Source organism: Pelobates fuscus, chromosome 6 (assembly GCF_036172605.1).
Source record: "Pelobates fuscus isolate aPelFus1 chromosome 6, aPelFus1.pri, whole genome shotgun sequence".
NCBI classification, from domain to species: Eukaryota; Metazoa; Chordata; class Amphibia; order Anura; family Pelobatidae; genus Pelobates; species Pelobates fuscus.
In genome coordinates, this window is record NC_086322.1 from 298277837 (window position 1) to 298292665 (window position 14829).

A 14829-nucleotide genomic window follows, 5' to 3' on the forward strand; every position below is an offset into this window, starting at 1 on the left:
CATTTGTATATTTGTCATGGAATGACCCAAATCCCAAATACAAACAAAAATAAGTAAAACCACATGGGCTGTTTGTAGAGCAAGAGACAGAACGTGTCCTTTACGTACCAATGTACACAGGGGAGTAGCTGGATTTGACGTTTTCATCTAAGTAGGTTACTCCGAGGGTGTAGAGGGGGGTGGCACCAATGCCATGGAGAAACTGGCCCAACATGAAAACATATCTGTAATGGGACAGACTGGACGCACTTTCTGCGACCTGCTGTGTTTGGTTTGAACTACACCCTCCGATATCATCTGATAGGTCAACTTTGTACACGCTGGAGGTAAAATGAGGAAGTGCAAATACTAGCGATCCAATTCCCATAATCAGGACACCCCAACCTAGCCAGCGAGGTTTGTGCCCATTCCCACCAAAATAGCTAACAAACGTCAAACACACACAGGCGGCTATATCGTAGGAGCTTGCAATCAGTCCGCTCTGGTAGCTATGAAGGTCAAACCTCCGTTCTATTGAGGTGATCACAGTGTTAATAAAGCCATTTACCACCATTCCTTGCAGAAAGGACGCCATGCACAGAAAGAACAGCACGCCTCGGGAGTTGTTAAATATCTGGAGGAATGATGGAGTAAAGCCCCCCCAGCCACACTGGTTTTCATTGTCCGAGGCCACAAATTTAATCTCACAGGGGTCACCGCTTTCATACAGATTCTTGGTCTCATCGTACAGGGGTTCAGTAAAGGAACCAGGGGAAATGTCATCATTTAAATGGAAAGCACCCCTGGAGAATAATGTTCTCCCTTGGTCTCGAGGGTCAGGAGATGGACTGCTCAGATCATATTCACTTGGGCTGTGAGAAGGCGTGTTCAGATAGAGAAGCTCCTGCTTAGAATTGAATGAGCTTTCTAAATTTTTATGATGGAGCATTTCACATGAAATGCTGAAAAAGGCATCCGAGAAGAAACTTTCAGCTTAGGTTACAGTGGTGATGATCCAGCCCCCAGTGGTGTGTATTTAGTCCACATGCAGCGTGAGGTCAGTTTGGCAAAAATAGGTCTGTGCAAACACAAAGAACAAGAAAGATTATTTACAGGATGTACAGCAATGTTTACAAAAACAACACATTCTCCACCTTTAACCCCTTAAGGACACATGACATGTGTGACATGTCATGATTCCCTTTTATTCCAGAAGTTTGGTCCTTAAGGGGTTAAATGAGAGTGCACAGTGAGATTGATGTGTAGGAGTGTATAGGAGTACACGGTGAGATTGATGTGTAGGAGCGTATAGGAGTGCACAGTGAGATTGATGTGTAGGAGTGTATAGGAGTGTGCGTGGAGAGAGTGATGTGTAGGAGTGTGCACGGTGAGATTGATGTGTATAGGGGAGTGCACGGTGAGATTGATGTGTAGGAGTGCACGGTGAGATTGATGTGTAGGAATGCACGGTGAGATTGATGTGTAGGAGTGCACGGTGAGATTGATGTGTAGGAGTGCACGGTGAGATTGATGTGTAGGAGTGCACGGTGAGATTGATGTGTAGGAGTGCACGGTGAGATTGATGTGTAGGAGTGCACGGTGAGATTGATGTGTAGGAGTGCACGGTGAGATTGATGTGTAGGAGTGCACGGTGAGATTGATGTGTAGGAGTGCACGGTGAGATTGATGTGTAGGAGTGCACGGTGAGATTGATGTGTAGGAGTGCACGGTGAGATTGATGTGTAGGAGTGTATAGGAGTGTGTACAGTGAGAGTGATGTGTAGGAGTGTATAGGAGTGTGTACAGTGAGAGTGATGTGTAGGAGTGCACGGTTAGATTGAAGTGGAGGAGTGTATAAGAGTGTGCACAGTGAGATTGATGTGTAGGAGTGTATAGGAGTGTTCACGGTGAGAGTGATGTGTAGGAGTGTATAGGAGTGTGCACGGTGACAGTGATGTGTAGGAGTGTATAGGAGTGTGCACAGTGAGATTATTGTGTAGGAATGTATGGGAGTGTGCACAGTGAGATTGATGTGTAGGAGTGCATAGTTAGATTGAAGTGTAGGAGTGTATAAGAGTGTTCACGGTGAGATTGATGTGTAGGAGTGTATAGGAGTGTCCACGGTGAGATTGATGTGTAGGAGTGTGCAGAGTGATGTGTATAGAAGTGTTCACGGTGAGATTGATGTGTAGGAGTGTATAGGAGTGCACAGTGAGAGTGATGTGTATAGGAGTGTGCACGGTGAGATTGATGTGTAGGAGTGTATTGGAGTGCACAGTGAGATTGATGTGTAGGAGTGTATAGAAGTGCACAGTGAGATTGATGTGTAGGAATGTATAGGTGTGTGCATGGTGAGATTGGTGTGTAGGAGTGCACAGTGAGAGTGATGTGTAGGAGTGCACGGTGAGATTAATGTGTAGGAGTGTACCGGAGTGTGCACAGTGAGATTGATGTGTAGGAGTGCACAGTGAGATTGATGTGTAGGAGTATAAAGGAGTGTGCACGGTGAGATTGATGAGTAGGAGTGTATAGGAGTGTGCATGGTTAGATTGGTGTATAGTGACTGTATAGTAGTGCACAATGAGAGTGATGTGTAAAAGTGTATAGGAGTGCACAGTGAGAGTGATGTGAAAGAGTGTATAGGAGTGTGCACAGTGAGAGTGATGTGAAAGAGTGTAAAGGAGTGTGCACAGTGAGAGTGATGTGTAAGAGTGTACTGTATAGCAGTGTGCACAGTGAAAGTGATGTGTAAGTGTACTGTATAGGAGTGTGCACAGTGAGAGTGATGTGTAAGAGTGTACTGTACACAGTGAGATTGATTAATAGGACTGTATAGGAGTGTGCACAGTGAGATTGATGTGTAGGATTGCACAGTGAGATTGATGTATAGGAGTGCACAGTGAGATTGATGTGTAGGAGTGCACAGTGAGAGTGATGTGTAGGAGTGTATAGTGGTATTGATGTGTAAGAGTGTATAGGAGTGTGCACAGTGACTATAGTAGTGCACAGTGATATTTGATGTGTAAGAGTGTATAGGAGTGTGCACAGTGACTGTATAGTAGTGCACAGTGAGAATGATGTGTAAGAGTGTATAGGAGTGCACTGTGAGATTGATGTGTAAGAGTGTATAAGACTGTGCACAGTGACTGTATAGTAGTGCACAGTGAGAATGTTGTGTAAGAGTGTATAGGAGTGCACTGTGAGATTGATGTGTAGGAGTGTATGGGACTGTGCACAGTGACTGTATAGTAGTGCACAGTGACAGTGTTGTGCAAGAGTGTATAGGAGTTTACGGTGATATTGAGGTGTAGGAGTGTATAGGAGTGTGCACAGTGACTGTATAGTAGTGCACAGTGAGAGTGCTGTGTAAGAGTGTAGAGGAGTGTACTGTGAGATTGAGGTGTAGGAGTGTATAGGAGTGTGCACAGTCACTGTATAGTAGTGCACAGTGAGAGTGTTGTGTAAGAGTGTAGAGGAGTGCACTGTGAGATTGATGTGTAGGAGTGTATAGGAGTGTGCACAGTGACTGTATAGTAGTGCACAATGAGAGTGATGTGTAAAAGTGTATAGGAGTGCACAGTGAGAGTGATGTGAAAGAGTGTATAGGAGTGTGCACAGTGAGAGTGATGTGAAAGAGTGTAAAGGAGTGTGCACAGTGAGAGTGATGTGTAAGAGTGTACTGTATAGCAGTGTGCACAGTGAAAGTGATGTGTAAGTGTACTGTATAGGAGTGTGCACAGTGAGAGTGATGTGTAAGAGTGTACTGTATAGGAGTGTGCACAGTGAGAGTGATGTGTAAGAGTGAATAGGAGTGCACAGTGAGAGCGATGTGTAAGAGTGTATAGGAGTGTGCAGTGAGAGCGATGTGTAAGAGTGTATAGGAGTGTGCACAGTGAGAGTGATGTGTAAGAGTTTATAGGAGTGTGCACAGTGAGAGCGATGTGTAAGAGTGTATAGGAGTGTGCACAGTGAGAGCGATGTGTAAGAGTTTATAGGAGTGTGCACAGTGAGAGCGATGTGTAAGAGTGTATAGGAGTGTGCACAGTGAGAGTGATGTGTAAGAGTGTATAGGAGTGTGCACAGTGAGAGCGATGTGTAAGAGTGTATAGGAGTGTGCACAGTGAGAGCGATGTGTAAGAGTGTATAGGAGTGTGCACAGTGTGACTGATGTGTAAGAGTGTACTGTATAGGAGTGTGCACAGTGAGAGTGATGTGTAAGAGTGTACTGTATAGGAGTGTGCACGGTGAGAGTGATGTGTAAGAGTGTACTGTATAGGAGTGTGCACAGTGAGAGTGATGTGTAAGAGTGTACTGTATAGAAGTGTGCACAGTGAGAGTGATGTGTAAGAGTGTACTGTATAGGAGTGTGCACAGTGAGAGTGATGTGTAAGAGTGTACTGTATAGAAGTGTGCACAGTGAGAGTGATGTGTAAGAGTGTACTGTATAGAAGTGTGCACAGTGAGAGTGATGTGTAAGAGTGTACTGTATAGGAGTGTGCACAGTGAGAGTGATGTGTAAGAGTGTACTGTATAGGAGTGTGCACAGTGAGAGTGATGTGTAAGAGTGTACTGTATAGGAGTGTGCACAGTGAGAGTGATGTGTAAGAGTGTACTGTATAGGAGTGTGCACAGTGAGAGTGATGTGTAAGAGTGTACTGTATAGGAGTGTGCACAGTGAGAGTGATGTGTAAGAGTGTACTGTATAGGAGTGTGCACAGTGAGAGTGATGTGTAAGAGTGTACTGTATAGAAGTGTGCACAGTGAGAGTGATGTGTAAGAGTGTACTGTATAGGAGTGTGCACAGTGAGAGTGATGTGTAAGAGTGTACTGTATAGGAGTGTGCACAGTGAGAGTGATGTGTAAGAGTGTACTGTATAGAAGTGTGCACAGTGAGAGTGATGTGTAAGAGTGTACTGTATAGGAGTGTGCACAGTAAGAGTGATGTGTAAGAGTGTACTGTATAGGAGTGTGCACAGTGAGAGTGATGTGTAAGAGTGTACTGTATAGGAGTGTGCACAGTGAGAGTGATGTGTAAGAGTGTACTGTATAGAAGTGTGCACAGTGAGAGTGATGTGTAAGAGTGTACTGTATAGGAGTGTGCACAGTAAGAGTGATGTGTAAGAGTGTACTGTATAGGAGTGTGCACAGTGATATTTGATGTGTAAGAGTGTATAGGAGTGTGCACAGTGACTGTATAGTAGTGCACAGTGAGAATGATGTGTAAGAGTGTATAGGAGTGCACTGTGAGATTGATGTGTAGGAGTGTATAAGACTGTGCACAGTGACTGTATAGTAGTGCACAGTGAGAGTGTTGTGTAAGAGTGTAGAGGAGTGCACTGTGAGATTGATGTGTAGGAGTGTATAGGAGTGTGCACAGTGACTGTATAGTAGTGCACAATGAGAGTGATGTGTAAAAGTGTATAGGAGTGCACAGTGAGAGTGATGTGAAAGAGTGTATAGGAGTGTGCACAGTGAGAGTGATGTGAAAGAGTGTAAAGGAGTGTGCACAGTGAGAGTGATGTGTAAGAGTGTACTGTATAGCAGTGTGCACAGTGAAAGTGATGTGTAAGTGTACTGTATAGGAGTGTGCACAGTGAGAGTGATGTGTAAGAGTGTACTGTATAGGAGTGTGCACAGTGAGAGTGATGTGTAAGAGTGAATAGGAGTGCACAGTGAGAGCGATGTGTAAGAGTGTATAGGAGTGTGCAGTGAGAGCGATGTGTAAGAGTGTATAGGAGTGTGCACAGTGAGAGTGATGTGTAAGAGTTTATAGGAGTGTGCACAGTGAGAGCGATGTGTAAGAGTGTATAGGAGTGTGCACAGTGAGAGCGATGTGTAAGAGTTTATAGGAGTGTGCACAGTGAGAGCGATGTGTAAGAGTGTATAGGAGTGTGCACAGTGAGAGTGATGTGTAAGAGTGTATAGGAGTGTGCACAGTGAGAGCGATGTGTAAGAGTGTATAGGAGTGTGCACAGTGAGAGCGATGTGTAAGAGTGTATAGGAGTGTGCACAGTGTGACTGATGTGTAAGAGTGTACTGTATAGGAGTGTGCACAGTGAGAGTGATGTGTAAGAGTGTACTGTATAGGAGTGTGCACGGTGAGAGTGATGTGTAAGAGTGTACTGTATAGGAGTGTGCACAGTGAGAGTGATGTGTAAGAGTGTACTGTATAGAAGTGTGCACAGTGAGAGTGATGTGTAAGAGTGTACTGTATAGGAGTGTGCACAGTGAGAGTGATGTGTAAGAGTGTACTGTATAGAAGTGTGCACAGTGAGAGTGATGTGTAAGAGTGTACTGTATAGAAGTGTGCACAGTGAGAGTGATGTGTAAGAGTGTACTGTATAGGAGTGTGCACAGTGAGAGTGATGTGTAAGAGTGTACTGTATAGGAGTGTGCACAGTGAGAGTGATGTGTAAGAGTGTACTGTATAGGAGTGTGCACAGTGAGAGTGATGTGTAAGAGTGTACTGTATAGGAGTGTGCACAGTGAGAGTGATGTGTAAGAGTGTACTGTATAGGAGTGTGCACAGTGAGAGTGATGTGTAAGAGTGTACTGTATAGGAGTGTGCACAGTGAGAGTGATGTGTAAGAGTGTACTGTATAGGAGTGTGCACAGTGAGAGTGATGTGTAAGAGTGTACTGTATAGAAGTGTGCACAGTGAGAGTGATGTGTAAGAGTGTACTGTATAGGAGTGTGCACAGTGAGAGTGATGTGTAAGAGTGTACTGTATAGGAGTGTGCACAGTGAGAGTGATGTGTAAGAGTGTACTGTATAGAAGTGTGCACAGTGAGAGTGATGTGTAAGAGTGTACTGTATAGGAGTGTGCACAGTAAGAGTGATGTGTAAGAGTGTACTGTATAGGAGTGTGCACAGTGAGAGTGATGTGTAAGAGTGTACTGTATAGGAGTGTGCACAGTGAGAGTGATGTGTAAGAGTGTACTGTATAGGAGTGTGCACAGTGAGAGTGATGTGTAAGAGTGTACTGTATAGGAGTGTGCACAGTGAGAGTGATGTGTAAGAGTGTACTGTATAGGAGTGTGCACAGTGAGAGCGATGTGTAAGAGTGTATAGGAGTGTGCACAGTGAGAGCGATGTGTAAGAGTGTATAGGAGTGTGCACAGTGAGAGTGATGTGTAAGAGTGTACTGTATAGAAGTGTGCACAGTGAGAGTGATGTGTAAGAGTGTACTGTATAGGAGTGTGCACAGTAAGAGTGATGTGTAAGAGTGTACTGTATAGGAGTGTGCACAGTGAGAGTGATGTGTAAGAGTGTACTGTATAGGAGTGTGCACAGTGAGAGTGATGTGTAAGAGTGTACTGTATAGGAGTGTGCACAGTGAGAGTGATGTGTAAGAGTGTACTGTATAGGAGTGTGCACAGTGAGAGTGATGTGTAAGAGTGTACTGTATAGGAGTGTGCACAGTGAGAGTGATGTGTAAGAGTGTACTGTATAGGAGTGTGCACAGTGAGAGTGATGTGTAAGAGTGTACTGTATAGAAGTGTGCACAGTGAGAGTGATGTGTAAGAGTGTACTGTATAGGAGTGTGCACAGTAAGAGTGATGTGTAAGAGTGTACTGTATAGGAGTGTGCACAGTGAGAGTGATGTGTAAGAGTGTACTGTATAGGAGTGTGCACAGTGAGAGTGATGTGTAAGAGTGTACTGTATAGGAGTGTGCACAGTGAGAGTGATGTGTAAGAGTGTACTGTATAGGAGTGTGCACAGTGAGAGTGATGTGTAAGAGTGTACTGTATAGGAGTGTGCACAGTGAGAGCGATGTGTAAAAGTGTATAGGAGTGTGCACAGTGAAAGCGATGTGTAAGAGTGTATAGGAGTGTGCACAGTGAGAGTGATGTGTAAGAGTGTACTGTATAGAAGTGTGCACAGTGAGAGTGATGTGTAAGAGTGTACTGTATAGGAGTGTGCACAGTGAGAGTGATGTGTAAGAGTGTACTGTATAGGAGTGTGCACAGTGAGAGCGATGTGTAAGAGTGTATAGGAGTGTGCACAGTGAGAGCGATGTGTAAGAGTGTATAGGAGTGTGCACAGTGAGAGCGATGTGTAAGAGTGTACTGTATAGGAGTGTGCACAGTGAGATCTAATATAATAATAAAACTCTAGGAAGTATGGGATCCCAGGCACCATCTTACTGGAGGAGGGAGTTATATATCTGCACGCTAAGTGCTACATATGGTAATGATATTGCCGGCACAATATAGAGATGAAATGTGTACCTACCTGAAAACCATGTATTTAGTGATGGGAGGTTCACTTTAAATGTGAAATACACAGTTTTAAAGATGAAATATAGATTGACATTTGTATGGGAAATTTAAAAGGGCAACTGCACCAAAACTCCCCGGGGGTGTATGTTTCCGGGTTCCTCTCCAAGCTTTACTTGGAATAAAGTGCACTTAAGCTGCTGCACATTGCCAGCTAGGCCGAGATATACAGTCGAGACCGCCAAGAGATAATGTACAGAGCCTCCCCTCCTCCCCCCCATTAACACTGAGGCAGGGAATTTAATAGAAAAGAGAAAACACTGACATCGTAATTCATTTTATTAGAACTGTCCCATCACAGGAAATCTTCTTATTAAAGCATAACATACAAGCGAGGGTTTAAGGATTTAAAACGCGCCCATTATCCTGCATCCTGGCAATACAATATTTTGAAGTTATAAAACCTCCATCCTCTGCTGAGAGGTAGTGAAAGACTCTGTGTTCCCTGTCACATCATCCATAACGCTACTTTAAATCAACGTCTGCTTTCAAAAGCACTGTACAAACAGACCCCAGCAGCTACACCAGCACCAGCCCGGGGGAGGGGGGGCTTCTGCGGTGGGGGAATATGTAGTACTTGATCACAGGCTCTCATTGAGAATATGATGCCACAATGGGAATATATATATATATATATATATATATATATATATATATATAAAGATAAAAAGCATTACGAGCAAGACAATATTTGTCTCTGTACACAATATAAAAATCCATCTATGCATTTAACCCTGCTCTAACTCATATCTAGATGTGTGCATGGCCTGCCACCCTCAGGGAAGTGAACTGAAAGTGTCGTTTTATCACACACAGGTAGCCATTGTCATACATGACTCACATGTGAAGGTGATTACTTTATAGAACACGCTATTTGTCTCGCAAATATCCGACACGCCTAAAACAGTCAACAGACGGTGAGCAGCACCAATATGTGTAGTAGAGAGATAGCGTGGAATATCATTCCTGCATTCAATGTATTGATAATGCCAATTCCCATACTATAGATTGTATCAATATCCTGCCCCATATTGCACCCAGGACAAGATCAGCAGCGATGCCCTCTGTGCCAGTAAATCCCTTCAATTGGTCCCAAACGGTCGTTTTGTTAGAGCTAAAGCCGATGTCTGACTGACAGTAACCTCCATGAGGCAGACTACCAGATCAGAGGGAGGGGGCTAGCAGTCTGGCAAACGCTGAAAGCCTGCCAGGGGGCGTTCAGTCACTGGGTAGCACACCTCCTAAGTGTCTCTATTGAAGGCCCAAATTTCTCTGTCCCTCTTTTCTATCCTAATGTCCCTCTTTTCTTTTATAACATATCCTCCCTATAATAATAAAATAATATAATACCACTCTCTATAATAATAATAATAATAATAATAATAGAAAGTAATACCCTCCCTATAATAATAATAATAATAATAATAATAATAATATAACCCTTGCTGCTATAATAATAATAATAATAATAATAGAATATAGTGGCCCTCCTCCCTGTAATAATAAAATAATATAACACTCTCTATAATAATAATAATAATAATAATAATAATAATAATAGAAAGTAATACCCTCCCTATAATAATAATAATAACATAACCCTTGCTATAATAATAATAATAATAATAGAAAGTAATACCCTCCCTATAATAATAAAATAATAACACTCTCAATAATAATAATAATAATAATAATAATATTAGAAAGTAATAACCTCCCTATAATAATAATATAACCCTCCCTATAATAATAATAATAATAATAATAATATAACCCACGCTATAATAATAATATTATAACCCTCCCTATAATAATAAAATAATATAATACCACTCTCTACAATAATAATAATAATAATAGAAAGTAATACCCTCCCTATAATAATAATAATAATAAAAAATATAGTGGCCCTCCTCCCTATAATAATTATAATATTATAACCCTCCCCACCCTAATAATATTAACCCTCCCTATAATAATTTAAAATACTATCCTCCTATGATAATAATAGAATACAATACCTCATCCCAATAGTAATAATACCCCTCCCTATAATAATAGAATATAATAACCATCTCTATAATAATAATAATAATCCCTACTACTTGGAATAATAATTCATCTTACTATGTTAATAATAGAATATAATACCCCTCCCTATAATAATAATACACTATAACATAGCTACCTATAATAATAATAATAATAAAAAGACCCCTTCCCTATCATAATACAATACCCCTCCCCATAATAATAGTAGAATACAACTCCATATATAATAACATAATACCCCCCTATACTGATATATTATAATAGCCACTCCCTATAATAAAAGACTATAATATACCCCCCTATAATAATAATAATAGAATACCCCCTCCCTATAATAATAGAATACCCCCTCCCTATAATATTAGGATAAAATACCTCTTCTCTATAATAATAGAATACCTCTTCCTTATAATAATAGAATAAAAATACACCCTCCCTATAATAATAGGATAGAATACCTTCTCCATATAATAAGAGAATAAAATACCCCTCCCTATAATAATAGAATATGATAGCCCTTCCCTATAATAATAATAAAATACCCCCTCCCCTTTTATTATAACATAATACCCCCTCCCTATGGTAATAGAATATAATACCCCTCCTTATAATAATAGAATATAACACCCCCTCCCTATAACAATAGAATAAATATTATACCACTTCCTATGAAGATAGAAGAGAATACCCTCCCATAATAACAGAATATAATATGCCCTTTCTATAATAATATAATACCCCCTCCCTATAATATCATACCCTCTCCCTATAATAATATAATACCCCCTCCCTACAATAATAGAATACCTCCTCCCTATAATAATATAATTCCCCCTCCCTATAATAATAGAATATTAAACCCCCTCCCTATAATAATACAATACCCCCTCCCTATAATAATACAATACCCCCTCCCTATAATATCATACCCCCTCCCTATAATAATATAATACCCCCTCCCTATAATAATATAATACCCCCTTCCCTATAATAATCTAATACCCCCTTCCTTATAATATAATACCCCCTCCCTATAATAATATAATAACCCCACCCTATAATAATGTAATATCCCCTCCCTATAATAATATAATAACCCCTCCCTATAATAATGTAATACCCCCATCCTATAATATCATATCCCCTCCCTATAATAATATCATATCCCCTCCCTATAATATAATGTAATACCCCTTCCCTATAATAATAGAATACCCCCTCCCTATATTAATGTAATACCCCTTCCCTATAATAATATAATGTAATACCCCTCCCTATAATAATACCATACCCCCTCCCTATAATAATGTAATACCCCCCTCCCTATAATAATATCATACCCCCTCCCTATAATAATAGTATACCCCCTCCCTATAATAATATAATAACCCCTCCCTATAATAATGTAATACCCCCATCCTATAATAATATCATACCCCCTCCCTATAATAATGTAATACCCCCTCCCTATAATATAATACCCCCTCCCTATAATAATAGAATACCCCCTCCCTATAATAATGTAATACCCCTTCCCTATAATAATATAATGTAATACCCCTCCCTATAATAATATCATACCCCCTCCCAATAATAATGTAATACCCCCTCTCTATAATAATATAATACCCCCACCCTATAATAATGTAATACCCCCTCCCTATAATAATAGAATACCCCCTCCCTATAATAATAGAATACCCCCTCCCTATAATAATAGAATACCCCCTCCCTATAATAATATCATACCCCCCTCCCTATAATAATAGTGTACCCCCTATAATAATATAATACCCCCTCCCTATAATAATATAATACCCCCACCCTATAATAATATAATACCCCCACCCTATAATAATGTAATACCCCCACCCTATAATAATGTAATACCCCCCTCCCTATAATAATATCATACCCCCTCCCTATAATAATAGTATACCCCTCCCTATAATAATAGTATACCCCCTCCCTATAATAATATAATACCCCCCACCCTATAATAATGTAATATCCCCTCCCTATAATATAATAACCCCTCCCTATAATAATGTAATACCCCCATCCTATAATAATATCATACCCCCTCCCTATAATATCATATCCCCTCCCTATAATAATATCATACCCCCTCCCTATAATAATATCATACCCCCTCCCTATAATATCATATCCCCTCCCTATAATAATATAATACCCCCTCCCTATAATAATGTAATACCCCCTCCCTATAATAATGTAATACCCCTTCCCTATAATAATATAATGTAATACCCCTCCCTATAACAATAGCATACCCCCTCCCAATAATAATGTAATACCCCCTCTCTATAATAATATAATACCCCCCACCCTATAATAATGTAATACCCCCTCCCTATAATAATAGAATACCCCCTCCCTATAATAATATAATACCCCCTCCCTATAATAATATCATACCCCTCCCTATAATAATAGTATACCCCCTATAATAATATAATACCCCCTCCCTATAATAATAGTATACCCCCTATAATAATATAATACCCCCTCCCTATAATAATATAATACCCCCATCCTATAATAATGTAATACCCCCCTCCCTATAATAATAGAATACCCCCTCCCTATAATAATATCATACCCCCCTCCCTATAATAATAGTGTACTCCCTATAATAATATAATACCCCCTCCCTATAATAATATCATACCCCCTCCCTATAATAATATCATACCCCCTCCATATAATAATATCATACCCCCTCCCTATAATATCATACCCTCTCCCTATAATAATATAATACTCCCACCATATAATAATATCATACCCCTTCCCTATAATAATATAACACTCCCACCCTATAATAATGTAATACCCCCTCCCTATAATATATCATACCCCCTCCCTATAATAATATAATACCCCATCCCTATAATAATATAATGAAAAACCACCCTCCCTATAATAATATCATACCCCTTCCCTATAATAATATAATACCCCCACCCTATAATAATGTAATACCCCCCTCCCTATAATAATATCATACCCCCTCCCTATAATAATAGTATACCCCCTATAATAATATAATACCCCCTCCCTATAATAATATAATACCCCCACCCTATAATAATGTAATACCCCCTTCCTATAATAATAGCATACCCCCTCCCTATAATAATATAATGTAATACCCCCTCCCTATAATAATATAATACCCCATCCCTATAATATAATGAAAAACCACCCTCCCTATAATAATATAATGTAATACCCCCTCCCTATAATAATATCATACCCCCTCCCTATAATAATAGTATACCCCCTATAATAATATAATACCCCCTCCCTATAATAGTATACCCCCTATAATAATGTAATACCCCATCCCTATAATAATATAATGAAAAACCACCCTCCCTATAATAATATCATACCCCTTCCCTATAATAATATAATACCCCCACCCTATAATAATGTAATACCCCCCTCCCTATAATAATATCATACCCCCTCCCTATAATAATAGTATACCCCCCTCCCTATAATAATATCATACCCCCTCCCTATAATAATAGTATACCCCCTATAATAATATAATACCCCCTCCCTATAATAATATAATACCCCCACCCTATAATAATGTAATACCCCCTCCCTATAATAATAGCATACCCCCTCCCTATAATAATATAATGTAATACCCCCTCCCTATAATAATATAATACCCCATCCCTATAATAATATAATGAAAAAACACCCTCCCTATAATAATATAATGTAATACCCCCTCCCTATAATAATATAATACCCCATCCCTATAATAATATAATGAAAAACCACCCTCCCTATAATAATATAATGTAATACCCCCCTCCCTATAATAATATAATACCCCCTCCCTATAATAATATAATGTAATACCCCCCTTCCTATAATAATATAATATAATACCCCCTCCCTATAATAATATAATACCCCCTCCCTATAATAATATAATGTAATACCCCCTCCCTATAATAATATAATACCCCCTCCCTATAATAATATAATGTAATACCCCCTCCCTATAATAATATAATACCCCCTCCCTATAATAATATAATGTAATACCCCCTCCCTATAATAATATAATACCCCCTCCCTATAATAATATAATGTAATACCCCCTCCCTATAATAATAGTAACATATTACCATGAGCCGGCAGGTAGTTAGGTGATGTGGCCAGGTAGGTGACCCGGAGAGCCGGTTTGTTCCAGTCTCCCTCCGAACCTGTCACTCTGCTGCCTGTCACTGACACTCTGCTCTCATTCAGCACTGACCACGCCCCCACCGCACTGACTGACAGCACTCTCAACTAATCACATCACAGCTCAACGAAACCTTATCAGCACTCATCCAATCAGAGAGCACGGACGGCCTCCTCCGCCTCGATGCTCGGGATGATGGCGAGATGCTCTTTGATGACGCCGCTAAAAGGGCTAGGATGCGGTTTAACCACGCCCACTACAAGGCAATGGGAGGGTATAGACCG

The 14829-nt window shown here is 40.2% G+C and overlaps 1 protein-coding gene across 1 annotated transcript in view; it reads right to left on the reverse strand.

The window, feature by feature from the left end:
- Nucleotides 1-14612, reverse strand: part of SLCO4A1 (solute carrier organic anion transporter family member 4A1) — a 48231-nt gene extending 33619 nt beyond the window's left edge. Inside the window, exons 1-2 of the mRNA XM_063459590.1 lie at nucleotides 14490-14612; nucleotides 109-1057 (exon numbers count right to left, since the gene is read on the reverse strand). Coding sequence (XP_063315660.1) covers nucleotides 109-928 — 820 coding nt within the window. The 5' untranslated portion in view covers nucleotides 929-1057; nucleotides 14490-14612. The remainder of the gene's footprint in view (nucleotides 1-108; nucleotides 1058-14489) is intronic.
- Between the last annotated feature and the right edge of the window lie 217 nt (nucleotides 14613-14829).